The 25,953-nt window shown below is 36.6% G+C and overlaps 1 protein-coding gene and 1 long non-coding RNA gene across 3 annotated transcripts in view; one reads left to right on the top strand and one right to left on the bottom strand.

Moving 5' to 3' along the window:
- LOC116534155 (NKG2-D type II integral membrane protein) overlaps positions 1–19,513 on the top strand; it is a 27,432-nt gene extending 7,919 nt beyond the window's left edge. The window contains exons 1-8 of one of the 2 annotated variants that reach the window (XM_032254343.1): positions 3,008–3,153; positions 4,205–4,297; positions 5,761–5,868; positions 12,504–12,596; positions 12,814–12,849; positions 13,568–13,719; positions 14,040–14,143; positions 19,178–19,513. In XM_032254343.1, coding sequence (XP_032110234.1) covers positions 4,255–4,297; positions 5,761–5,868; positions 12,504–12,596; positions 12,814–12,849; positions 13,568–13,719; positions 14,040–14,143; positions 19,178–19,295 — 654 coding nt within the window. In that variant the 5' untranslated portion in view covers positions 3,008–3,153; positions 4,205–4,254 and the 3' untranslated portion in view covers positions 19,296–19,513. Of the gene's footprint in view, positions 1–3,007; positions 3,154–4,204; positions 4,298–5,760; positions 5,869–12,503; positions 12,597–12,813; positions 12,850–13,567; positions 13,720–14,039; positions 14,144–19,177 lie in introns of those variants that run through there. The other variant, XM_032254344.1, reaches the window with a different exon arrangement.
- LOC116534156 lies at positions 5,788–12,698 on the bottom strand. Its single transcript, XR_004261607.1, has 3 exons — positions 12,513–12,698; positions 9,749–9,759; positions 5,788–5,866 (listed from the first exon to the last, which is right to left on the bottom strand). It is a non-coding gene; the product is annotated as an uncharacterized LOC116534156 (long non-coding RNA).
- Positions 19,514–25,953: the final 6,440 nt, after the last annotated feature.

Below are 25,953 nucleotides of genomic sequence, written 5' to 3' on the forward strand. Positions count from 1 at the left end.
GTCAGTAAGCTAACTTACACTGTGGCCACAGAAAAGCCTTCTCTGGTAAAAAAAAAAAAAAAACTTTTACATCAGTCATCATTTCACTTCTGCTTCAGTATGCCCACGCATGTCCCGATGAGACTGGGTGCATCCCAGTGATGTGGCCGTAGATGCCCCTGTATGTCCAAAGACTCAGCTATTTCTTCCAGTCCCTTTTATTTTCTTTACTGTCCATGTGAATTTTAAAGATTTGTCCTTTTTGACATGTCTTTTGTCAATTTAAACACATTTAGCAAAAAGTCAAGGTTAAAAATTTTTTGCTTGGCGATAACTGCACGTCTTATGCTTTCATATTTGGGCAGGTGTCCAGTAAACAAACACCTCTGACCACATCCAGCTTTAGCATCACAGCTTGAAATGAGCATCCTGCCAAAAGCTCTGTTGTTCACCACGAACTTGCACCGTGCGTGTTAAGTCTTTCCTGTGCACCACCAGAGAAGGCTTTTCTGTGGCCACAGTGTAAGTTAGCTTACTGACCAAAAAGGCCAATTGATTGTTGGCTCTTCTCCACTAATGAATGTACTCAAATAGTTTATTGTGGTGATGGGTGCTCTCAAATGACTTGGGCCTAGGCTGTTTGCAAAATATTGTAACTTTTCTTCCAACAATAGTTTTTAAAAGTTACATAAATAAAAACTTAGAAACTTCTATATGAAGTTTGATCAGTCACTTTTATACATAGTAATTATTATTTCTGTATAAGTTCATTTATGTGGTTTTATTCCATTTATTAGAAAGTATTTTTTCTGTCCTTTTGCAATTCCACATAGCACAAACAAGTACACGTGCCCAGCAAATCCCCAATAAGTTTACCATCACGACTATAGCAAAGTAAGCATATGTTCAACATTGAGAAAGAAATTGGAGTTTGAACAGTATTTCTTTATCTAAGTAACCGTTTTAACTCAACATAGAGGACTCATTTTAGACTTTTCTTCTTTAAGAATCCTTTCCACATTCAGTTGGTTTAAGGACCTTTATATATGATAATAAAACTCTCCATGTGCTTAGCTTTATCATGGTATTTATTTCAACAATCTTCTTGTAGGTATGTCTTGTGACTTCTCCGTTGGCTGTGAGTTGCGATTTGAACTAAGTGAAATAGGTAGGATATCCAAATGCTCTTTTTTATCCTATTCCTATCCCCTTTACTCAATTTTGTATTTAAGAGAAAAATAATCTCTATTCAATTGAAAACTGCATATATAAAAATAACTCTTCATGAAACTGTGATTCAGGTTTTCCCCATAAAAAGCCTGCATTTACACATTTATTCATTTCCTTTTGAAAACCAAATAGTTGTTAAAATGTGGTTGCAAGAAAATACCAGCCTATACCGCCTCTATATAGATCTATTTTTACTATATAAAATAGTTAATAGAAAATGTTTTCTCTGCTTTCTGCTCTTAGTGTTGAATAAAAAAAAAGAAAATGTTTTCTCTTAAATACAAAATTGAGTAAAGGGGATAGGAATCGGATAAAAAAGAGCACTTGAATATAGTTAATAGAAAATGTTGGTTAGCTGAAAAGAATCTTGGTATGTCAGAAAATGACATATGTTTTTCAATTTGTTTTATATTCGCCTATCTTGTTTAATTTTGAAATTGTTTTATACTTATTCATTTTCTGTCACCTAAACTAAAAAGCAATTTCCAGGCAAGTGTGGTGGCTCACACCTATAATCTCAGCACTTTGGGAGGCTGAGGCAGGAGGATCACCTGAGGTCAGGATGAGACCAGCCTGACCAACATGGTGAAACCCCTTCTCTACTAAAAATACAAAAAAATTAGCTGGGAGTAGTGGAACATGCCTGTAATCCCAGTTACTCTGGAGGCTGAGACAGGAGAATTGCTTGAACCTGAGAAGCAGAGGTTGCAGTGAGCTGAGATCATGCCATTGTACTCCTGCCTGGGCAACAAGAGCGAAACCTCATCTCAAAAAAAAAAGGTAATTTTCATGTGGGCAAAAACTTTCTTTTGGATTGTTTACTTTGACATTCTCAAGGCCTAGAAAAGTGTGTAGCAAATAGCATTTGCTAAAGAAAACGTTGAATAAATTTATGTCAAACTTTAGCACATCACCACACGAAAGTGGTTTTCCTTTCTTATATTTCAGAGTTTTGGGATGAATAACTGGTTTTTGTTAAAATTTTATAATCTGTTCATCTTATATTGCTTTAAATGATGTCTGATGTTGATATTTTAAATTAATAAATATGAATAAAATATATATTTAATCTTGCTCACTGGTATCAGCTCCTATTATTTACTTATTTTTATGTACACTGGGGTATATATTTAAGTTTCTAATTCTTCTGCATATCACGTATATATGATAGAAATTTAATTTCATATTTCTATGTTGAAATTTAAAATTTCTCTGGACTAATTTTTTTTAACTTAAAGGCCAGTGTGATAGTAACCCAGAAATAATTATTGAATGGGAGCTAATTTCTCACTTTATCTGCAATGTTACCTTATGTTTTTAATCTATGCACATGACTTTTTTTGTCTTTTTCCTTTCTCAGTTTGTCTGTGTTCACATGTTGCTTTGTCTTTATGAATGTGGTTTTAACATATGTCTTCACATCTAGTAGAACAAGGCTCCCACATTTTCTTCACCTTCAATAGTGATTTTACTAGTCTTGACTTATGTAGTTTAATGTACATTTAGAATTCTGCTTTGTAAGTAACACAATAAAACCTGAGGTATTAATTGGAATTAAATTGAATCTCTAAAATATTAAGGATTTTAGAATTTGGCATCATTTAAATGCATCATTTTCAAGTCCTAAAATGTTATTAAACGTAATGGAAAAAACACAACTACTTTTGCACCAACCTAACATTTATCAAACAATGGTGGTCCCATCTCTTTTACCAAATTAGGAACAATATTTTGTGTGGTGATAAGGTGGAAATACTGTGGTTTGTGTTATGTTTTTCCACAGGAAGATGAGATTATAATATTTGTCATATCTTTCTCAAAGATAAAAATTTACTGAGTATCTCTACTTTCAATTCGAGATCAGGAACTCGGGACATGTCTAAACTTTCTAGTTTTACAGAAGGCTTTTATCCACAAGAATCGAGATCATCCCTTTCTGAGCAGGTGTGTGTATGTGTGTACATGTGTGTGTTTATTATTCAAGATATGAGGAACTATATTTCAATTCAAAAAACTAAAATATTTACACTATAAGGTAATCCTAATTGTTTCTTAGGTGCTTGAATAGAACTCCTGAGATGGAGAATGTTTATCATTTCTGGTGTATGTTCTATCACCGTATCTGATGATAGGTAATTAGGATATACTTAGTGAAGAATCAGAAGTTGTAATGTTACCATAAAAAGAAGCTTTGTCTCTAAGAAATGAATCTACGTTTAGGATTAAAAGAATTGAGTTTCAATTTGAATTCTCAAATTTACGAGTTTTCTGATGTTTTAGGGGGCAACCTTTGATACACATCTTTACATGCAAGGTGAAACAAGTTATATCTGTGCTTTCCAACTATCATAATTAAATGTGAAATAGCTTTTATTTCTTAAATCTAAGCAGTATGCATATTCATTAAATAGTTATTTTTTCTGGAAGCTCTGCTATGCATTACTAAGATGTTACTACATAAACATGTGAGATTAGTTTTGTTAATGATGATGGTGACAATAATTTGTTGTTGATGAAGATAATATATGGGCATGTTGGATTAAAATGCACTAGAAAAAGACACTCAGCAAAAAGGCAATAGCTTACCTGAGTTTAGCTTGCAGAAAACTAAATTATCACCAAATAAAATAAACAAGTAAAAACACTTGATCTTAGCTAAAAGGCCAAAAAGCAATAAACAACTATAAAGAGAAAACTATGTGTATTGTTATCTAATATCAGTAATATGAAATATTTGCATTAAATATCTCAATGTAGGTGAATTAAAATAGTCATTATATTGTTATGACATTTTGAAATAATTGGCAATTATTTTACAACCAAGAGAAATGTATAAAATTAATTTTGCTTGGCTTTATGTGAATTGCCATTCCATTCTTTCCTTAGAGACATGCACAGGGGAAAAGTTTCTGCATTTTACTTTTCTATTCAAAATATTGTATCTCACCACAAAGAAAGAAAACAAAACACCCAAGCTCAATTTTATTTTATTCAGGAATCCTTTGTGGATTGAAGACTTTAGATTCTTCTCTGAGGTAGAATTATATGATGGGGTGGATTCGTGGTCGGAGGCCTCGTCACAGCTTGGGTATGTTTTTTCCACATAAGTGTGTAGTTTTGATTTTATACAATTTTAAGATACTGAGAATTTTATACAAGCATATAAGGTATAGGGAAGCAATTTACTCTGATTCTTTTCATGTTCTATTTATGTTGATTTCATGTTATGTTCATATTGTATTTTAAATCAAGTCTTCAAAAACTTTAAAAAATTTTTTTCCTTTATTTTATTAACTACACTATGGTAAAGTCACTCACAATGTGGGACAGCTTGAAATAGAGGAAGAGATGTGGAGTCAGACTTGAATTTTATGCAAACTTTGACCACCCTCTACATTTGAAGTGTAGTCAATTACAACCTCTATGTAGTTTTGTTCCTTTTTCTGTCACATACAGGCATGAAACATTCCATATTTATCTTAGTAGATTTGTGTGATATTCAAATCAAGTGACATGCATTTTGAAGTGCTTCTTATCTTAAAGGTGTTTATTAATTTATAACTTATTCACAGTTGGTAACATATTAAATAAGCTATATGATTTTGGTCATCTCTAACATTCAATTTCTCCATCCGTAAAGTGATACCTATGCTCTTTACTCCATATGTTTAATAACTGAGTTAGATATTACATTTGCAAACAATGTCTAATTTTAGCTATAAAAGATACTTTATATTATCATTCACTTTATAAAAGGCTTTTGTACAACAAACTGCTGTGACACAAGTTTGCCTATGTAACAAACCTTCACATGCATGCCTGAACCTAAAAGTTTTTAAAAAGTCTTCTAAGTAAATATTAATCATCAGTAAATAATTAGTATTTCAAGAAAGCAAAATGATTCTTCAGGTATTTTGTTCAGATGCAAGATTATCTGTCCTTGTTCTAAAGCTCTAGATCCTACTATTTTCGTCTGTGTACATCCTTCACTATAAAGAAAATTAGACACTCTAGTATTTACTCAAAGTTTACTAAATGATTGATGTCATTGATGCTAAGTTCATCATATTTTATTTTTAAAATACCCATAGTTGATTGTAATAATATCCTCTTCTTTTTGATTTCTTTATTCTTTTGCAAGTTAGGAAACCGGGATGCAAAAGCTAAGTTATTTGTGAAGTTATCAAGTTTGTATATATGGATCTGTGATTTAAATACATGTCTTTCTCCCTACATCTGTCTTTTTACTGTATCAAGTCTCTTTCTTGTAATGTTATGTTTCATGATACATTACGAATTAACTAATTTTAATAGTATATAGGATTTTTCTAAGGATACTTTCCCAAGGAATAAATATAATTTTATTTATATAGTAAAGTGTAAACATAATATGTAGTAATATAAAACAAAAGTAAGTTCACGTTGTACTTTTAAAAAGATACTCATGGGAAGTACATCGATGGAAACAGCAAGTTGAATTTTTAAAATTTACGCCCCAAATGGCAGAAAGGCCTTGACTCATATATATAAACCTGAATTCTTTTTCTCTAGAGATGAGTGAATTTCATAATTATAACTTGGAGCTAACAAAAAGTGATTTTTCAACACGACGGCAAAAGCAAAGATGTCCAGTAATCAAAAGCAAATGTAGAGAAAACTGTAAGTCTTATGATCCATTTGTCTTCTCTCAGTATATTGAAAGGAACCTTGGAAACTATGTGATTAAATCAATGACAATCATTCAGTTTACCTTCATGAGGAAAGTAGGAATAACATGAACTCTAATATAATATTAAAATATGTAATAAAATTATGGTATTAAAAGCTACTGAGTTTGGAATCTTTTCATGCCCTAAAAATGATGAACTTATTTATCAGGAGTTTCTAAGAGAACACTGAAAAAAAAAAAAAACTAAATAGAAATCAGAAACAAAAGAGAAAAGAGATTTTGAAAATATTCCAGACATATGTTTTTAAACACTATAGAAGTGATAACTGGATTATTATTTACAGAATTGTTTCTGAGTGCAGTGAAGAAGATATACTCTCCAATGTCTTTTTTCAAGGCTGAATATTATTGATAATAGACCATTATAGTTTGTATGAAAAAGAAGAAAACAGATGACCCTCACCTATTAATTTTGATTAAAAACTAAGAAATAAATTATTAACAAATAGCATACCTTTTCCAGAATTAATTTAGGAATGCAAAGTGCTGTATGCGATAATCCCTCTTTGGACTGAAATTTTCGACTGTTAACCAAAATTTAAAACACACATGCCCTTCCACTCAGCAATTATCATTGTGGGAATTTATCCCAGATCGGGACTCAAAAATATGCACAGATGGGTATGAAATGCGTCATTATTTCTAATAGCAAGACCCAAAAAACAATTTAAATATCCACTGGAAAAAAATTGAATCTCTGTCAAAAATTAGATTCTGTCCAGAGTTGTCAGTGAAATACAATGCAGCTATTTATAAATTTTGTATCCTTATATGCCATGATATGAACTAATCATCAGGATATTGTCTTAGGTAAAAAAATAATACATGGGATATTTTGTATATTATAGTTTCTTTAAAATGTATTTTTAATATGTAATTAAGGGGAATGGTATTTTTCATTTCTTTTTAGTTGACATGTAATAATTATATATATGTATGGGATACAGTGATATTTCCAAACAACTATACAATGTGTAATGACCAAATCAAGGTAATTGGTGTATCCATCACCTCAAACATTTATCATTTCTTTTTCTACTCTCTACTTCTATGACCTAAAAGTCTTTATCTCCCACATATGAGTGGCAACATGTGGTATTTAACTTTCCATGCCTGGTTTACTTAACATAATATGCTTCTGACTCATCCATGTTGGTGAAAATAAGAGAATTTCGTTCTTTTCACACTTTTTTTATGACTGAATGGTATTCCATTCTGTGTGTTTGTGTGTGTGTGTATATGTGTCTGTGTGTGTGTATATATGTCTGTGTGTGTGTGAATACACATCCATATATACATATATATGTATATATATACATCTGCACACATTTGGTTTAGCCATTCTTCTCTAATGGACACAGGTTAATTCCATATCTTGGCTATTGTGAATAATGCTGCAGTAAGCATGGCGATGCAGACATTGCTTCAATATACTGATTTCCTTTCCATTGGAGAAAGAGTGAGATTGCTGAATCATATGGTAGTTCTATTTTTAGTTTTTTAAGAGACCTCCATACTGTTTCCATAATGACTATACTAATTTACATTCCCACCAACATTATATAAACATTAGACTTTCCATGAATCCTCACTGTCATTTGTTATTTTTGTCTTTTTAATAATAGCTATTTTAACTAGGGTGAGATGATATCCATTGTGGTTTTGATTTTGGTCTTCTTGATGATGAATGATATTGAGCTTTTAAAAAATATATTTTGTGGCTATTTGTGTTGCTTCTGAGAAATATCTATTCAAATCCTTTGCCCATTTTCAAATTGGTTTTTGTTGTTGTTGCTGTTGCGGCTGCTGCTGCTATTGTTTGAATTCCTTGTATATTCTGGATATTGGTCTCTTGTCAGAGGAATAGTTTGCAAGTATTTTCTCTCATTCTACAAGTTGTCTCTTCACTCTGTGAATTGTTTCCTATGCAATAAAGAAGTGTTTTAGTTTGATACAGCCTCATTTGTTTCATTTTGCTTTTGTTGCCTGTACTTTTGAAGTCTTATCCATAAAATCTTTGCCTAATGTCCTATGGTGTTTCTCCTATCTCTTCTAGTAGTTTTATAGATTCAGTTCTTACATTTAAGTCATTAATTCATTTAGAGTTGATTTTTGTATATGGTGTGAGATGAGGGACTAATTTCATTCCTCTATGTGGACATCCAGTTTTTTCAGCACCATTTATTGAAGAGGCTGTTGTTTCCAGTGTATGTTAATGGGGCCTTTCTGGAAAAATCAGTTGGCTGTAAATACATGGATTTATTTCTGGGTTGTCTATTCTGTTTTATTGGTGTAAATGTCTATTTTTATACCAATGCCATACTGTTTTGGCTATTATAGTTTATTGAAGTCAGGTAATGTGCTGCCACCAGTTTTCTTCATTTTTGTTCAAGATTGCTTTGGCTCTTTAGTCTTTTGTGATACCATATAAATTTTAGGATTTTTTTTTCTATTTCCATAGAGAATGTTATGGGTATTGTGATATGAACTGCATTGAATCTGTAGATTGCTTTGAGTGGTGTGATTGACAATATTCTTTCAATCTATGAACATGAGATATCTTTCCTTTTTTTGCATCCTCTTCAGTTTTATTCATCAGTATTTTTCATTGTAGAGATCTTTCACTTTAATGTAATTAAATTTAACGTGATTAAATTTATTCCAGGATATTTTATTTTTTTTAGGTATTATAAGTAGGATTGATTTCTTGATTTCTTTTTCAACCAGTTTGTTATTCATGCATAGAAACACTACTGCTTTTTGTATGTAGATTTTTATATCCTGAAACTTCACTGAATTTACTTGTTCAAAAGCATGTTGTGTAATTTTCATACATCTGTGCAGTTTCCAAAGTTCCTCTTGTTATAAATTTCTAGTTTTATTCCATCGTTGTTAGAAAATTTACTTGATATAATATTGAATTTTGAAAATTTGTTGAGACTTGTCACCTAACATGTGGTCTATCTTGAGGAATGTTCCATGTGCTGATAAGAGGAATGTATATTTTGTAGCAGTTGGGCGAAATGTTCTCTACATTTAGTTAGGTTCATTAGGTCTAGATTATAGTTTTACTCTGATGTTTCTTTTCTGATTTTCTGCCTGAATGATCTGTCCATTGCTGAAAATGAGTGGTTGAGCTCCCCTACCCTTATTGTATTAGTCTATTTCTCCTTTCCGGTCTCTTAATATTTGCTTAATATATCTGAATGCTGTAGTATTGGGTGCATATGTATACTTATACATATATTGCTGAATTGACCCATTTATCATTATATAATCGTCTTCTTTGTCTCTTTCTTAGTGTTTTGACTTAATGTTTGTTTTATCTAAGTATAGCTATACCTGCTCTTTACTGGTTTTTATTTTCATGGAATATCTGTTTTCATCCCTATAGTGTCAGTCTATGTGTGTTTTTACAAGCAAAGTGAGTTTCTTGTAGGCAATATATAGTTTTGTTTTGTTTAATCCATTCACTTACTCTGTATCTTTTACCTGGAGAATTTAGCCCCGTTGTATTTAATGTTATTATTATTGGTAGAAGAGAACTTACTATTACCATTTTGTTCTTTGTTTTCTAGTGGTTTTCTAATTCTTCCTTTCTTCCTGTCTTTCTTTATGATTAAGTTACTTTCTCTGGCAGTGTATTTTAATTCCTTGATTTTCATTTCAGTGTATCTATTATAGGTTTTTGTTTTGTGGTTACCGTGAGACTTACATGGACATCTTATAGCTACAGCAATTATTTTATACCGATGACAACTTAACTTTGATCACAAAGAAAAGAAAAGAAAAAACTAAACAACTCTGCACTTTAATTCCATCTCCTCTCACATGTTTACTTATGTTTGTGTGGATTTACATCATTTTACATTGACTATCTCTTAACAAACTGTAGTCATTATTATTTTGATAGAGTTGTTTTTTGGTCTTCATACTAAAGATCTGAGTGGTTGATGCACCACAACTACAGTATTAGAATATTCTGAATTTGTCTGTGTACTTACTTTTATCAATGAGTTTTATACCTTCAAATGTTTTCTTATTGCACATTTGTGTTCTTTTTTTTCTGACTGAAAAACTCTCTTTAGCATATCCTGTAAGACAGATCTGCTGGTAACAATTTCACTAAACTTCTGTTTGCCTGAGAAATACTTTTTCTCTCCACCGTGTTGATAGTTTTGTTGGGTACAGTATCTCAGTTGGCATGTTTTTTCCCTCAGCTCTTTGAATATGTCACCCCACTTCCTCTTGGCTTGTAAAGTTGCTGCAAAGAAGTCTGCTAACAGATGTGTTGAAGCTTCTTTTTATTTTATTTTGCTTTGTAAATTTTGTTTCCTTTAAAATTCTCACTTTGTCTCAACCTTTGAACATTTAAATTTTATATGCCTCATAGTCATCTTATTTGGGTTGAATCTGCTTGATCATCTTCGACCTTCCTATATTTGGTGATTCATATCTTTCTCTGGGTTTGGAAAGCTTTCTGTTTGTCCACAGCCTCCCAGACCAGTGCTGTGCCAGGACTTGCCCAAGGGCCATGGTTGCTGTGGCCAGCAGCCACTGAAATTTTCTTGGGACTCAAGGCCACTTTAGTCAGCTGGTGATAAAGTGGGCTGAGACTAAGTTTCCTCCCGCCTGGGCAGTGGACTCCCCTCTGGCCCTTGATGGGTCAAAATGCTCCCCGTATGAGCACTGGTTTGAAATCAAGGGCCACGGGGTCTCTGTCTTTTGCTATGTTCCAATGCGGTGGGGCCAGTACTAAGTTCCAACACAAAGTCCCATGCTTTTATTTCCCTTTCCCAAGCAGGCAGTTTCTCTCTAAGCACTGCACTACCTGGGTTTGAAAGAGGAGTGGTTAGGCAAGGCAAGGCCATCCTTTCTTACCTCTTTAATGTGTTTTTTTCTTGTTATAATGCTAAAATCAGAGTACTGTGATAATTCACCAAAATTTCTTGAATTCTTCTGAAGGTACTTTTTCGCATGGATAGTTATTTAATTTGATGTTTCTGTGAGAATATAATCACTGAAGGGTTCTTCACAGCCACTTGCTCTTCTGTCATTTTCTTAATTGTTTTCTGGTATACATATTGTTCTGCATACCTACTGATTTTTTTCTCCTCTATTATTCTTTTGTTTATCTTTGTGGTTTGCTGGTTCTCTGTGGTGATAATGTTTGATTCCTTTCTCTTTCTTATTTGTGTATCTGCCCTACCAGTTTTATACTTTTGTATATTTTCATGATGATAGATATTATCCTTTCATTTCCAGATATAGGACTCCCTTAAGCATCTCTTGTGCGGCTAGTCTAGTGGTGGTGAATTCCTTCAGTTTTTGCTTGTCTGGAAAAGAGTATTTCTCCTTTATTTCTGAAGGATAGCTTTGCTTGATACAGTATTCTTGTTTGGCAAAAGGTTTTTTTGGCATTTTGAATATATCATTCCATGCTCTTCTGGCCTGCTGCTGGGGAAAGTAGGATTGTTGGCAGTGGTGGCAATGGGCCCCAAGCAAGTGGCTCTGGGAATCTGAGGGGCACATGCATGACTCTCTTTATGTTGAGGACACACTCCCTACTTGGTTGCATCACTTGTTCCCTGGACATAGGGCTCTGTATGGGCTTGATGCAAGGATCACACCTACCCCATTGACTGGGATCACCTGGTGTTACTATGCTGCAGTCCTCTCGGTGGATTTGGTGGAATGTCAGCAGGGCCCCAGGCACGTGAAGATGCAGAAGCTATTGGGCCCCAAGGATGTGAAGATGAAGGAACTACCAGGCCCCAGAGCAGGGTGTACTTTGGTGGTGGCTACACTCTCAAACTAGTGCAGTGCTGCAGCACCCTGTGTACCCAAGAAGGCAGGGGAGCCCAGTGTGAATTCCCACTCTGGAATAATGCAGTTATGTGGACTCCAGTCAACTCCCTATACTGGACTTGGGGCTAGTGAGGAATGCGGAGCTGTCCTATAGCTAGGATAGCAGGCATTTGTAATGGGAATGTGGACTTCTCAGGAGCTCCTGTTTACCTTTTGTCCTCAATGGAGAGTCCCTCTTGGCTCCAAACTGATCCTTGTCACCTGCTTCTCTTCCATTTCTATGCTATCACCCTGAGTGTCTGTGCCTCAGAGAGACTTGGTCGCTTTCTTGCTGAATTCCAGCATTCTCCCTTCAACACTCTATTCAATGTGTGGTTCTCTACTTGTTGTTTTGGTCCTTCTTTGTGGAAGTGAGTGCTGGGTGCCTGTAGTTAGCCATCTTGATGATGCTCCATCTTTCTTTGTTTATGTTTATTATTGTATCTGCATAGAAAATAATAAATCATAAGCATAATTTATTCTTGGGATGACTGGGGAACTTTAACAGAAGTATAGGAGGAAATATTACATTGTTGTACTCTTAATTTTTTATCATTTGCAAGCTATTCACATTCTGTTCTGGGAAAAAAAATCAAGGCAGGAGAAGGACCTATACTACCTTCTCATTAAAAAAGTAACTCTAATATTTATATTAAATATAAAGATACCCGAACCCTTTATGCTTCCTTTTCTGATCTGTCTCTTTTTTCTTTGACAGCATCTACACTTTTTTTCTGCTGTTTCATTGCTGTAGCTATGGGAATCCGTTTCATTGTTATGGTAACAATATGGACTGCCGTATTCCTAAATTGTAAGTGATAATAGAGAGGTAGATTGCAACATTGTTAATTTAACAATTATAATGTATTGCCTTTGTTATATTCAGAAACACAGAAACATAAACTGGAAATATTAAATTTACCTTTGTCACATTTTTGGTATTAGCCCAGAAATTCGTAAACTGTATTTGCTTATATTATAAGTTACTAACAATACAAACTTTTTAATATTTACGGTTATTTCAATAGCATTATTCAACCAAGAAGTTCAAGTTCCCTTGACCGGTAAGTGAATTTTTAAAATATTTTAGAATATTTAGAATTTTTAAAGTATTATATGTATTTACCTACACTATGGTGTAGGCATGTATTTGATGATGTAAAAAATAAGGAAAAAGTAATAATTAATTCTAGTCTGTAATGCACTATGGCTTCTGTTTTCCTTTTAACAGTGAGGGGATACTTGTAAAAGCAGAGGCTTTTTTTTTTTTTTTTTTTTTTTTTGAGATGGAGTCTCTCTCTCTGTCACCTAGGCTGGAGTGGAATGGGTGATCTCAGAACTCTGCCTCCCAGGTTCAAGAGCTTCTCATGCCTTAGCCTCCCAAGCCCCTGGACTGTAACCTCTACCTCCTGGGTTCAAGTGATTCTCATACCTCAGCTTCCTAAGTAACTGGGACTGCAGGCATGCGCCACCACACCCAGCTAATTTTTGTATTTTTGTAGAGGTGGGGTTTCACCATGTTGACTAGGCTGGTCTCAAACTCCTAACCTCAACTGTGTTGCCCGCCTAGAGCTCCCAAAGTGTTAAAATTACAGGCTTTAGACACCACACCCTCCCTGGCATCTCTCTATGAGTATGTAGAGATATGTCTCTGGTTATGACTGTAATAATTTAATAATCTGAAATTTTAGCATTGGAGTGAAAAAGACATTTAACTTGTTTAGATAAAATCTGCTATAATGTTCAGGTGTATGGTATTAATAATATATTCTCCCTTTCTAGAAAGTTACTGTGGCCCATGTCCTAAAAACTGGATATGTTATAGAAATAACTGCTACCAATTTTTTAATGAGAATAAAAACTGGTATGAGAGCCAGGCTTCTTGTATGTCTCAAAATGCCAGCCTTCTGAAAGTATACAGCAAAGCGGAACAGGTTGAGTATTTAATTTAATTTCCCATCCTATATTTAATCCTAACATCTGAGGCAACTCCCTGGAATATGAACCTGGAACATAAAAGAGACATTGTGACTTGGTTATTCTAATAACAACCCTAAATCTTTCTTCATAAAAATAACAAAGCACAGAAATTGCAGGCATCATGTATGTGTTGCCCAGATGGAAATTATGCTATTTAGGGGACAGAATGTATTTTTTTTTGCAAGTGTGAGAACAGATGAAACAGTTACGGTCTTGAATTTACTAAAATTAGGAACACTGATTTTACTTGGAGTTTATTTGTGGTTTCAAACAGGACTTTCTTAAACTGGTGAAGTCATATCACTGGATGGGACTAGTATACATTCCAACAAATGGATCTTGGCAGTGGGAAGATGGCACCATTCTCTCACCCAACCTGTAAGTTTCTGACCCAAGGGGTCTATAGTTTTGGATTTTTTTTTCCTAACCTTTCCCTGTAATCATTCTAATCACTCATTTCACATAATCTCAGGATATTTGCACATTTTAATAGATCTAGTAAAAAGTGCTTAGGCCCTAAATTTGGGAGAAAGTTATGTTAGTTGTAGAGCGGCCAACACAAATACTAGTGAGTAATATAAATTGTTTACTATATGCTAAGTACTATGGAAGGCAGGTCTAATATTGTGTTCATTTTACAGATAAAAAGACAGGAGGAGAGTTGTTAAGTATCACACATATTTCTTTCCGAATTTATTGCCAGATATGTTGAGATATAATTAACATTGCACATATATAAAGTATATAATTTGATAAGTCTCAAGAAAATATATATGCACAAAACCATTAAGAACAGCAATATAATTAACATATAAATTACCTGGAAAACATTCTCTAAACATGCACCTATGTGATTTCTCCTGTGACCCTGCCTACTTACCTCTTTTTCTTTCCAGTCAATTTTCTGTCACTTTAGATTAGTTTGCAATTCATAGAATTTAATATAAATGAAGTTCTTCAATATACATCATTTTTAATGTCTTATTTTCACTTAGCAAAGTTATCTTGAGATTCCTCTATCTCATTGCATGAGTAAAGAATTAATTTCTTTTTATCTCTTCATTTATTGATGTATATTTAGGTAATTCCCAGTTATTGATCATTATAAATCATGCTACTTGCTAATATTTGTGTACAAGCCTTTGTATCATATTAATGAAGTCTTTCTTTTCCTCAATATAAATTCCGAGAAACAAAATGGCTGAATCACATCATAAGTATATATTTAACTTTTTCAAAAGTTCCACACTGTTATCCAAAGTGGTGGTGATATTTTTCAAATTTACTTTCTCTCTAGCAGTGCATAAGAGAAAATCTGAGAGAGAAGTTGCTTCACATCCTAGTCAACACTTGTTTGATCAGCCTCTTAAATTTTATACTGGCTGGGTGCAGTGGCTCACGCCTATAATCCCAGCACTTTAGGAGGCTGAGGTGGATGGATCACCTGAGGTCAGGAGTTCGAGACCAGCCTGGCCATGGTGAAACCCCGTCTCTACTGAAAATACAAAAATTAGCCGAACATGGTGGCAGGCACCTGTAATCTCAGCTACTCAGGAGGCTGAGGCAGGAGAATCGCTTGAACCTGGGAGGCGGAGGTTGCAGTGAGCCAAGATCGCACCACTGCACTCCAGCCTGGGTGACAAAGCAAGACCCTGTTTCATAAATACATAAATAAATAAATAAATTTTAGACATACTAAACTATGTGTTTTGGTATATCACTGCAGTTTCAACTTGCATTTTACTAATGACTAATGATGTTAAGTAGCATTTTTTGTGCTTATTTGCCATTCAGGTAAAAATTTTCTTTTCACTGATTTCTGCTTTGATTTTTATTATTTACTGTCTTCTTACAGTAGGTTAAATTTCCTTTTTGAGTTTCTTATATTGAAAGCTGATATGTTGATTTGAAACATTTTTTCTTTTCTAATAAAAGCTTTTTATGTTATTAATATGTAGATAATTTGGCAACATCAATGTTTTGAGATGTTATTTTTTATTTTCATTCAGTTAAAAATGGTTTCTAAATTATCTTTTGCATTCTTTGATTCATTGATTATTTACATGTGTCATTTGGTTTTCAATATTTGTGAATTTTTCAGACATGTTTTTATTATTGATTTCTAATTTAATTTCATTTTCATTAGAGAATTATTTTGTATAATATAAAACTTAAATTTATAGACATCAGTTTTATGGACTGGACTACAGTGTGTTTTTAAAAATGTTTTACATGTATTTAATCAGAAATTGTGTTTTGCTGTTTTTCAATAGAATGGGTTTTTTTCTTTCTTTCTTTTTCGAGATGGATTCTCACTCTGTCACCCAAGCTGGAGTGCAATGGCATGATCTTGGTTCTCTGCAATCTCTGCCTTCTGGGTTCAAGCCATTCTCCTACCTCAGCTTCCTGAGTGACTGAGATTACAGGCGCCCACCACTGTATCAGGCTAATTTTTGTATTTTTGGTAAAGATGGGATTTCACCATGTTGACCAGGCTGGTTTCAAACTTCTGACCCTAGGTGATCTGCCCGCCTTGGCCTACCAAAGTGCTGGGATAACAGGTGTGAGCCACCATATCCAGCCAGAGTAGAGTATTTTATGAGTCAATTAAGTCAAGTTGGTTGAGAGTTGCTCAAGTCTTGTACCGTTTTTTATGATTTTCTGTATACTTGGTTGGTTGGTTGTTTTTTGATAGAGGTATCCGTTAAAATGCTCATGCTGAATAAAGAGACCCCCAAACAGGCTTTGTGTGAGTAACATGCCTGTTTATTCACCTGGGTGCAGGCAGGCTGAGGCCAAAAACGGCATCAGTGAAGGGCAGAGGGATAGGAGTTGGTTTTGTAGGTTTGGGGTGGGCTGTGGAAAGTTACAGTTAAAGAAGGTTTTCTGCAAGCTGGAAGGGGGTTGTAGGGTATGGAGTCATGAGGTTGACCAAGGTCAGATACAAAGTCCAATGCCTTATCATTTGAGGGGGGAATAAGGAACAATAGAGAACATCTAAAAGTTAAGTAGGGTTGATCATTTATTCCTCTTTTCATGGTCTTCTAGTTACTTTAGATTTTCCAGGAACTCATCTGGAGAGTCCATGCAGGTCACAGAGGTTAACATGGCATCCATGACACCATCAGTCAGGCTAAAAGACCATACAGTATCAATTACTTTAAAAAAAAGTCTGGGCACAGTGGCTCACACCTGTAATCCCAGGATTTTGAGAGGCTGAGGCGGGCAGATCACCTAAGGTCAGGAGTTTGAAACCAGCCTGGCCAACGTGACACAACCCCGTCTTTACTAAAAATACAAAAATTGGCCTGGTGTGGTGGTGGGTACCTGTAATCCCAGCTACTTAGGAGGCTGAGGCAGGAAAATGACTTGAACCCAGGAGGCAAATGTTGCAGTGAGCCAAGATCGTGCCACTGTACTCCAGCCTGGGCAACACAGTGAGACTCTGTCTCAAAAAAAAAACTACCAAAAGTCTTGATCTGTAATAATGGACATATGTATTTCTCCTTGCAGGTCAAACAAATTTTTGCCTTATATATTTTGAAGCTCTGTTTTCAGTTGCATAAATGTTTAGTATTGTTGCATACTCCTAATGAATTTATGAGTTTAATATTATGTAATGAGCACTTTAACTAATGATATTTTGTGTTTTGTAATGCTACTTTGTCTAGTATGAATATAGCCACTCTAGTTTCCTTTTGTTTAGTACTAGAGTGGTATATATTTTCAGCTTATATTAACAGTGAGTTTCTTGTAGACAGAATATAGTCGAATCTCACTTTTTAAATCTAATCTAACAATTTCTGCTTTTAAAATTGGGATGGATGTTTAGGACATTTCTATTAAATGTGATTAGGTACGCTTTAAGTTATCTTACTGTTTGTTATTTGTTCCATTTGGGTTTTTTTTTTCTATTTTCCTTTTCTTTAGTCTTTTAAAAATATTTTGTTTTATGCTAACATTTGTTATCATCATAGCTTAGTAAATATTTATATTTAGGCTGGGGCTGGTCATGGTGGCTCACACCCTGTAATCCCAGCACTTTGGGAGGGCGAGGTGGGTGGATCGCTTTAGGTCAGGAGTTCATGACCAGCCTGGTCAACATGGTGAAACACTGTCTCTACTAAAAATACAAAAATTAGTCAGACATGGTGGCACATGCCTGTAATCCCAGCTACTTGGGAAACTGAGACAGAAGAGTCACTTGAACCTGGGAGTCGGAGGTTGCAGTGAGCCAAGATTGAGCCACTGCACTCCAGCCTGGGCAACAGAGCAAGATTCTGTCTCCAAAAAAAAAAAAAAAAAAAAATAGTTTTCTCCCTATAGTGGCCAATTATTCAACTGTAGAACAGAGGTTATTACATTGTTCTTTTAAATAGGGATAGCGTCAGACCATAATCTTTTCATTTTTTGTCAATTTTACATTGAAGGGACATCCTCACTCTTTCTTTCTTTCCCATCTGCTATGAAAGAAAACACATGGCTGGGCGCGGTGGCTCAAGCCTGTAATCCCAGCACTTTGGGAGGCCGAGGCGGGTGGATCACGAGGTCAAGAGATCGAGACCATCCTGGTCAACATGGTGAAACCTCGTCTCTACTACAAATACAAAAATTCAGCTGGGCATGGTGGCGTGTGCCTATAATCCCAGCTACTCAGGAGGCTGAGGCAGGAGAATTGCCTGAACCCAGGAGGCGGAGGTTGCGGTGAGCCGAGATCGCGCCATTGCACTCCAGCCTGGGTAACAAGAGCAAAACTCCGTCTCAAAAAAAAAAAAAAAGAAAGAAAGAAAACACATTATATTAATTAAACAAGTTATATTAATCATATAATTCCAAAAGATTAAAGATGCTAGAGTAAAACACATATGTAGATGTAGAAATCTCTACATGGAATGCCTAACACATGCACAGAAACACACACATACTTATACACACTTGTGAATGTGTGTATATATGTATTAGAAGATTTTAAATTTTGCTTTCATTTCCTTACCAAGTAAAATTGCATATATCTGAAGAAAATGTTTTATTTTTCCACAAAACACAGTATCAAATTCTAAGTTGAATTGTGAATTTATTTCTAACATAAAATTTGTTTTAAAATAAACATTTTAAAGCTTTCATTTAACTTGGGTATACACATGAAGAGATTTTAGACTTCAGAAGTGATTAGTTTCCAATGTATAAACTAGTGGCATAAAAATGGTGGCACACTATTTACAATAGAAAGGAATTTTTACTTTTATTATCTGAGTTGGCTATATTTTGTTCATGAATTAGGACCAGGTGTGGTCCTAAAATCTCCTAAAATGGTATTAAATTCCTATATTTGAAGTTCAGTAGATATTATTCATTTTTATTTTCCTGCATTAATAAAATCATTAATGTAACATATAATTGTCTGTTCTCTAGATTAACAATAATTGAAATGCAGAAGGGAGACTGTGCAGTCTATGCCTCAAGCTTTAAAGGCTACACAGAAAACTGTTCAAGTCCAAATACCTACATCTGCATGCAGAAGACTGTGTAGGGATGATCAATCATCTCAGTAAAAGCCAGGAACAATGAAGGGATTATACCGGTGGAAACACTGCCAACTGAGACTAAAGGAAACGAAGAAAACAGGACAAAATGACAAAAGACTGTCAGACTTCTTAGACTCCACCGGACCAGACCATAGACCAATTCCAATGCAAACGTGCATGATTCTCCAAGACAAAAGAGTAAAGATCCCCAAGGCAATTCCTCCAGGCTGCTTCTCCCACCATAAGCCCCGAGTGGATGAGCTGGGGGAGGAGTGCTATTTTAATTTCTAAAGGTAGGACCAACACCCAGAGGATTAGTGAAGGAAGAGAAACCCAGCAGATCCCTGAGAGAGCAACTCCACCTCCACAGGAAATTGCCTTATGGGTAGGGCCACGGCACAGAGACACAGCATGGGCAATGCGTTGCCTGCCTGTGGGGGTCATGCTGCCACTTTTAATGGGTCCCTTCCTGACCCTGTCCCTGTCACTTTTAATGGGTCCCTTCCTAACCCTGGGTCAGGAAGGTGAGACTGCTGCCCCAGTGGGCCATGATTATGTTAAGACTTTATTCTCCAGGCTTAGGATCTTAGGAAGTTTCCTTTGCTAGGATTTGGACTTGCTTGAGTCCTATTACTGTTTCTCTTTCTCTACTTCTTCTTTTTGGCATAGTAATGTCTATCCTATGCTTGTCCTACTATTGTATTTTGGAAGCACAGAACTTCTTTGGTTTCACAGGTTCACAGTTAGGGAGGAATTTTGCCTCCGAATAAATAGCATCTTGAGTCTCATGTGTATCTTGTTTGATGATATTTAGATAAGACTGTAACTGGGAGAGCATAGCCAGCTCCCAGAAATTGGAGATTCTTGGCCTCGCTAACCTGGAAGAATGGGGAAAGGGTCCCCGGTGAGCTTACTGTTCAAATAAATATTGTGGACTCAAAGAGTTTTGCGGAAGAGTGATTTATTAGACAGGGAGAGAGAGAAAGAGAGAGAAAGAGAGAGAGATAGCTCCCACACTGTTGTGGGAGGGGAGACCAGAGTGGGAAATCCCTATAGGTAGGAGGAGCTGGAGTTTTAACCCTTGAGTTATTCCCTCCCCATTCATGTTCTTGTCTAATGAGAGGACTTCTTTCAAATTTCCTCTGGAGTGATTGAGCTTTGATTCTGATAACAGATTGGCTACTTGCTTGAGTTACAGAGCCCCCTCCTCCCAGAGCTTTCAGCGGGCTTTTGGGACAAAAGAGCCACACAAAGAGCCCCACCTGGCTTTCCCTACCTGACCCCCATGGGGAAAGCCAGACAAATAACTTTACATTTGAAACCCCTCTGGTTCCTGGAGGAGGTGCTCAAAGAAAATCCCCTGCGTTTGAAACCACACCCCTTGTGGACTTGGGAAGAGAAGTCCCTCAAGACTCTGGACTTCAGACTTTACAATCGATTCTGCAAAAAGTTAAGACTTGGGGTTATTAGGATGGAATAAATGCAAGCAAAAAGAACATAAAATTTGCCAGGGTCAGAATGTCATGGAGAGAATGTTTCTATTCCCCTAAAATTCATATTTGAAATTCTATCTCCCAACGGTATGGTATTAGGAGGGTGCTTTGGGGAGGTAATTTAGGTGTGAAAGTTAATTATAAGAATTGGGTAATTCTTTTCATACCTAAATAAAACAGAGTGGAGAAGCCAGCGGGAAAAGCATTCGGGGTATAAAGCATTGCTCCAAAAATGTAATTATCTACAAGCCTGACTGCTGAGACTGCCTATTGTAACCAAAAACCAGTTTTACCTATAGCTTCTGAAATAACTTACTGCGACTCCAGGACTAATGTTTGCTCATGTTGTCACTCAACAGTTGGAGTTTTCCAGCTTCCCAAATCCTTACAAGTGTCAATGAACTTTCTCAAAAAGCAATGTATAAAACCCCTAACCTTCCCTTTGTTCTTTGGATATACCGAAGACCACGTGTATACACTGAACTGCAATTGTTTCTTCCCGAATAAAACATTACACTTAGAGATTTGTGTCTACATTTTTATTTTTACTTTTACATACTGTTTTAGGAGTTAAGAAGAAATTATTCTCAGCAGATAGAGAGTAAAAGGGGTCCTTGGGAAGTTTTAAAGCAGCTCCAGAAACTTGCAGGGAAGCTTTGATATGCAAATACAGGCCATTAGAAACTGGGCCCACCCAAGCATGCTCATTCCTGCCCTATTCTCTTCGCCCTCACATATGCCTGGCAACATGGCCGCCCCCACATATCCCACTGGTGTAGAACATCATGGCGTCCTGTATTTTTGCATATTAAAAGGCCAGGGTGGGAGGGCCAGGTTCTTCACGGGCTACATGAGTGCCATACCTGGTCAAACCAATCCCCTGAGCCCTATGCAAATCAGACATCACCTCCTGCAGCCTCCTCATAAGCAGCGACCATTAAATTCTGTCCTTCCATTGTTTCTGTTAAGAAGTTAGGTTACTGGCCAGGCACAGTGGCTCACACCTATAATCTCAGCACTCTGGGAGGCCAAGGTGGGCGCATCACCTGAGGTCAGGAGTTTGAGACCAGCCTTGCCAATATGGTAAAACCTGGTCTCTGCTAAAAATACAAAAAATAAAAATTAGCTGGGTGTGGTGGGTGGGTGCTTGTAATCCCAGCTGGGAAGCGGAGGTTGCAGTGAGCTGAGATCATGCTGGTGCACTCCAGTCTGGGTGACAGAGCAAGACGCCATCTAAAAAAAAAAAAAAAAAGAAGTTAGATTTCTAAATTATTTTGTTTTTCTCTTCCCGTGGTTAATATTAAAATTGAATTTTCATCTTCGTTTTCCATAAAACTATACCTTGCTATGATTTTTCTGTTTATCCTGTCCCATGTATTCTGGGTTTATTTTTATTGTTGTTTCCACATTTTCTCCTCACCCCATGACTTCAATTCCTGGTAAATTTTACTGCTGGGTATATAACACATTTCATTCACCTATTTATCTGTTTTTATTTTTCTACGTTATTTTGTCTCCGTGTGATATGGTTTGATTTTTGTCCTCTCCAAATCTCATGTTGAAATGTGATCCCTAGTGTAGAAGATGGGGCCTGGTGGGAGGTGCTTTGGTCCCTTATGATCCCTTATGAATGGCTTGGTGCCCTTCCCATGGCAATGAGTGAGTTCTCTCTCTGTTAGCTCACATGAGAGATGGTTGTTTAAAAGAGCCTGGTATCTCTCTTCCTCCCTCTCTTGTTCCCTTGCTCAATAGATGCTTTCCAAAGTCACATGACTCCAAGTTAATTTTTAAAAAGAAAGCAGGTGCAAATATGCCGTCAATTCATTTGGAAATATGCTCTCTTGCACTTTTCAGATGGCGCCAAGTTAAGATCTTTGCAGGTGTGGCAAAGGGGTTTTGTATGACTGCTTTTAAGAATAAATTCTACAGTAAGAAAGAGGAACTAGAAACAATAAAGTGATTTAAACATTAGAAGCCAGATGTAGTTATTTGATTTTTAAAAGAATAAAATGTGAAAATTATAATTAAACTGATTAAATTAACTATATAATTTATGAATAATATTCCTCAACCCCTGAAGTTTTCTGCTTAAAGCACAATCATAGCTCACTGTAGCCTCCAACTCTTGGGCTCAAGACCCTCCAGCCTCAGTCTCTAGAGTGACTGTGACTACAGGTTCACACCACCACACCCATCTAATTTTTAAATTATACTTTGTTGAGATGGGGTCTCACTATGTTGCCCAGGCTGGTCTTGAACTCCTGCTCTCAAGCGATCCTCCTGCTTTGGCGTTCAAAGTGCCGCGATTACAGATATGAGCCACTGCCTGGCCTAATACTTCTTCTTATTCCTGTGTTTATAGTAGACCATTTGGCTTACGATACACAAGTCAAATATTTTTCATGGAAATTATGCTAGTATTATAAAACAAGTAGTTTTTAAATTCATTTTTAGAACAGTATGTCACCCTAATTAAGTGAAAAAAATTTTTTTTGCAAGTCTCGTAATTTTTTTCTATTATATGTCAGGGGCCCAGATAAAGTTATCTTCTACTTTAATTTTCTTTCAAGGAAATAAGGAGGCGAGGTGACTATTTTGATGAAGGAATTAGAGGAATTCATAGTTTTGGTAACACTGAGTTACCCTAGCCCTGTAATCTATGGAAAATTTAGTTCTTCCCTCGAGATATTTTTATTTTAATGCTTTAATATCTGAATAAATACAGCATCCAAGATTGGCAAGTATCTTGAGTCTCGAGGGTGTATCAGCCATGTATTTAAGGCTCCTATCTTCTCCAGTTTTATCACTATTGTTCTTCATGAATAGTAAAATCTCCACTGATTTTTCAGTCCCAAAGCCATGACCTCGGCCAAGGGTCAGAATTGGTTTTGCAGCTTTCAGCCATTTCCAGAATCAATCACCATTGCCAGATGTGACTATATTACAGATCTCCAGTGCCAGGCACTACTCCTGTGATAAATGATTTCACCGACTGCTGTTTGCTGGTTTGTTTGATTATAGCTCCTTCTGGCTAACCTTTGTTCCCTTAAATACAGAGAACTTTGGGAACTTTGGGCAGTTGGCTTTTTTTTTTTTTCTTTTTTAGATTTTTTTTTTCTTTTACCTTGCTTTATATTCCTGAATTTTGTTGTAGAATTAGCAAATGGCTTGTAGGAAATGTGAAGATTTGAACACTGTTTTGTACTGCTACAATAGAATACCAAAGACCAGGTAATTTATAATGAACAGAATGTATTTGCTTACATTTCTAGAGGCTGATAAGGGGCCAGCGTCTAGTGAGGTTCTTCTTGCTGCACTGTCAAATGGCAGAAGGTGAGACAGGGAGAGAGAGAACCCACTCCGGAAAGTCATTTTTTAAAGGCACTAAACTCACACATAAAGGCAGAACTCTTATGGGCCTTAGAGGCCCCACCTCCCAATACCGTTATATTTGCAATAAAATTTTAACCTGAGTTTTAGAGGGGACAAACATTCAAACTGTAGTAAAATCCTTCAAATATTTAGTATTGTCACCCCAGTCCACATAACCACTCAAAAAATTGCTAGTTTCACTTTCTGCAAACATTGTTTCTCTTTCTTGGCCAGACTCTGATCCATGAAAAAAGAAAAATAACAAAAGTAGCAGATTGTTAATTTGTTCTCCCTACTCTGGAATTAAAGTCATTTGGTTGTAATTCCATAGATCTGTGATGCCTTAAAAATGCGTTTTGGGGGAGATCTGGCAAGAAGACCTAATAGAAAGAGCTCTGGTCTGCAGCAAAAGCAAGATGTGACGTTGCCTCACCCAGGAAGTGCAAGGAGCCGGGGGATCCTCCCTCAGCCAAGGGAAGCCATGTGGGACTGTGCTACCTGGCCCAGGTACTATGCTTTTCCTGTGGCTTTTGCCATCCTTAGACTAGGAGATTCCCTCATACGCCTACACCACCAGGGCCCTGGCTTTCAAGCACCAAACTGGGAGGTTGTTTGGGCAGACACCAAGCTAGCTTCAAGAGTTTTGTTTTGTATTGTTTTTTTTCATATCCCAGTGACACCTAGAACCCCAGCGAGGCAGAATCATTCACTCCCCTGGAAAGGGGGCTGAAGCCAGGGAGCCAAGTGGTCTTGCTCAGCGGGTCCCACTGTCACGGAGCCCAGTGTGCTAAGAAAAACTGGCTTGAAATTCTCACTGCCAGCACAGCAGTCTGAAGTGGACCTGGGACAATTAAGCCTGGTGGATGGGGTTGAGTGTCCACCATTGCTGAGGCTTGAGTAGACGATTTTCCCCTGACAGTGCTAAGTGGGCTGGGAAGTTCAGCCTGGGCAGAACACACCACAGTGTAGCAAAGTGGCTGTGGCCACACTGCCTCTCTAGATTCCTCTTCACTGGGCAGGGCATCTCTGAAAAAAAGGCAGCAGCCCCAGTCAGGGCTTACAGATAAAACTCCCATCTCCCTGGAACAGAGCACCTGGGGGAAGGGGCGGCGGTGGGCGCAGCTTCAGCAAACTTAAATGTTCCTGCCTGCTGCCTCTGAAGAGAGCAGCGGATGCTGCCAAGGAGGATTCTCCCAGCACAGTGCTGAAGCTCTGCTAAGAGACAGACTGCCTCCTCAAGTGGGCCGCTGACCCCGGTGCCTCCTGACTGGGAGACACCTTCCAGCAGGGGTTGACAGATACCTCACACAGGAGAGCTCTAGCTGGCATCAGGCCTGTGCCCTTCTGCATTGAAGCTTCCAGAGGAAGGAGCAGGCAGCAGTCTTTGCTGTTCTGCAAACTCCACTGGTGATACCCAGGCAAAGAAGGTATGGAATGGACCTCTAGCAAACTGCAGCAGACCTGCGGAAGAGAGGCCTGCCTGTTAGAAGAAAAACTAACCTAGTACACATCTACAGAACTCTCCATCCCAAATAACAGAATACACATTCTTCTCAGTGCCACGTGGTACTTATTCTAAAATTGACCACAAAATTGGAAATAAAACACTCCCAGCAAATGCAAAAAACAGAAATCATAACAGTCTTTCAGACCACAGTGCAATCGAATTAGAACTCAGGATTAAGAGACTCACTCAAAACTACACAATCACATGGAAATTGAACAACCTGCTCCTGAGTGACTCCTGGGTAAATAATGAAATTATGGCAGAAATCAAGAAGTTCTCTGAAACCAATGA

The sequence above is a fragment of the Sapajus apella genome, unplaced genomic scaffold (genome assembly GCF_009761245.1).
Source record: "Sapajus apella isolate SASKATOON/1434 unplaced genomic scaffold, GSC_monkey_1.0 scaffold86, whole genome shotgun sequence".
Taxonomy (NCBI): domain Eukaryota; kingdom Metazoa; phylum Chordata; class Mammalia; order Primates; family Cebidae; genus Sapajus; species Sapajus apella.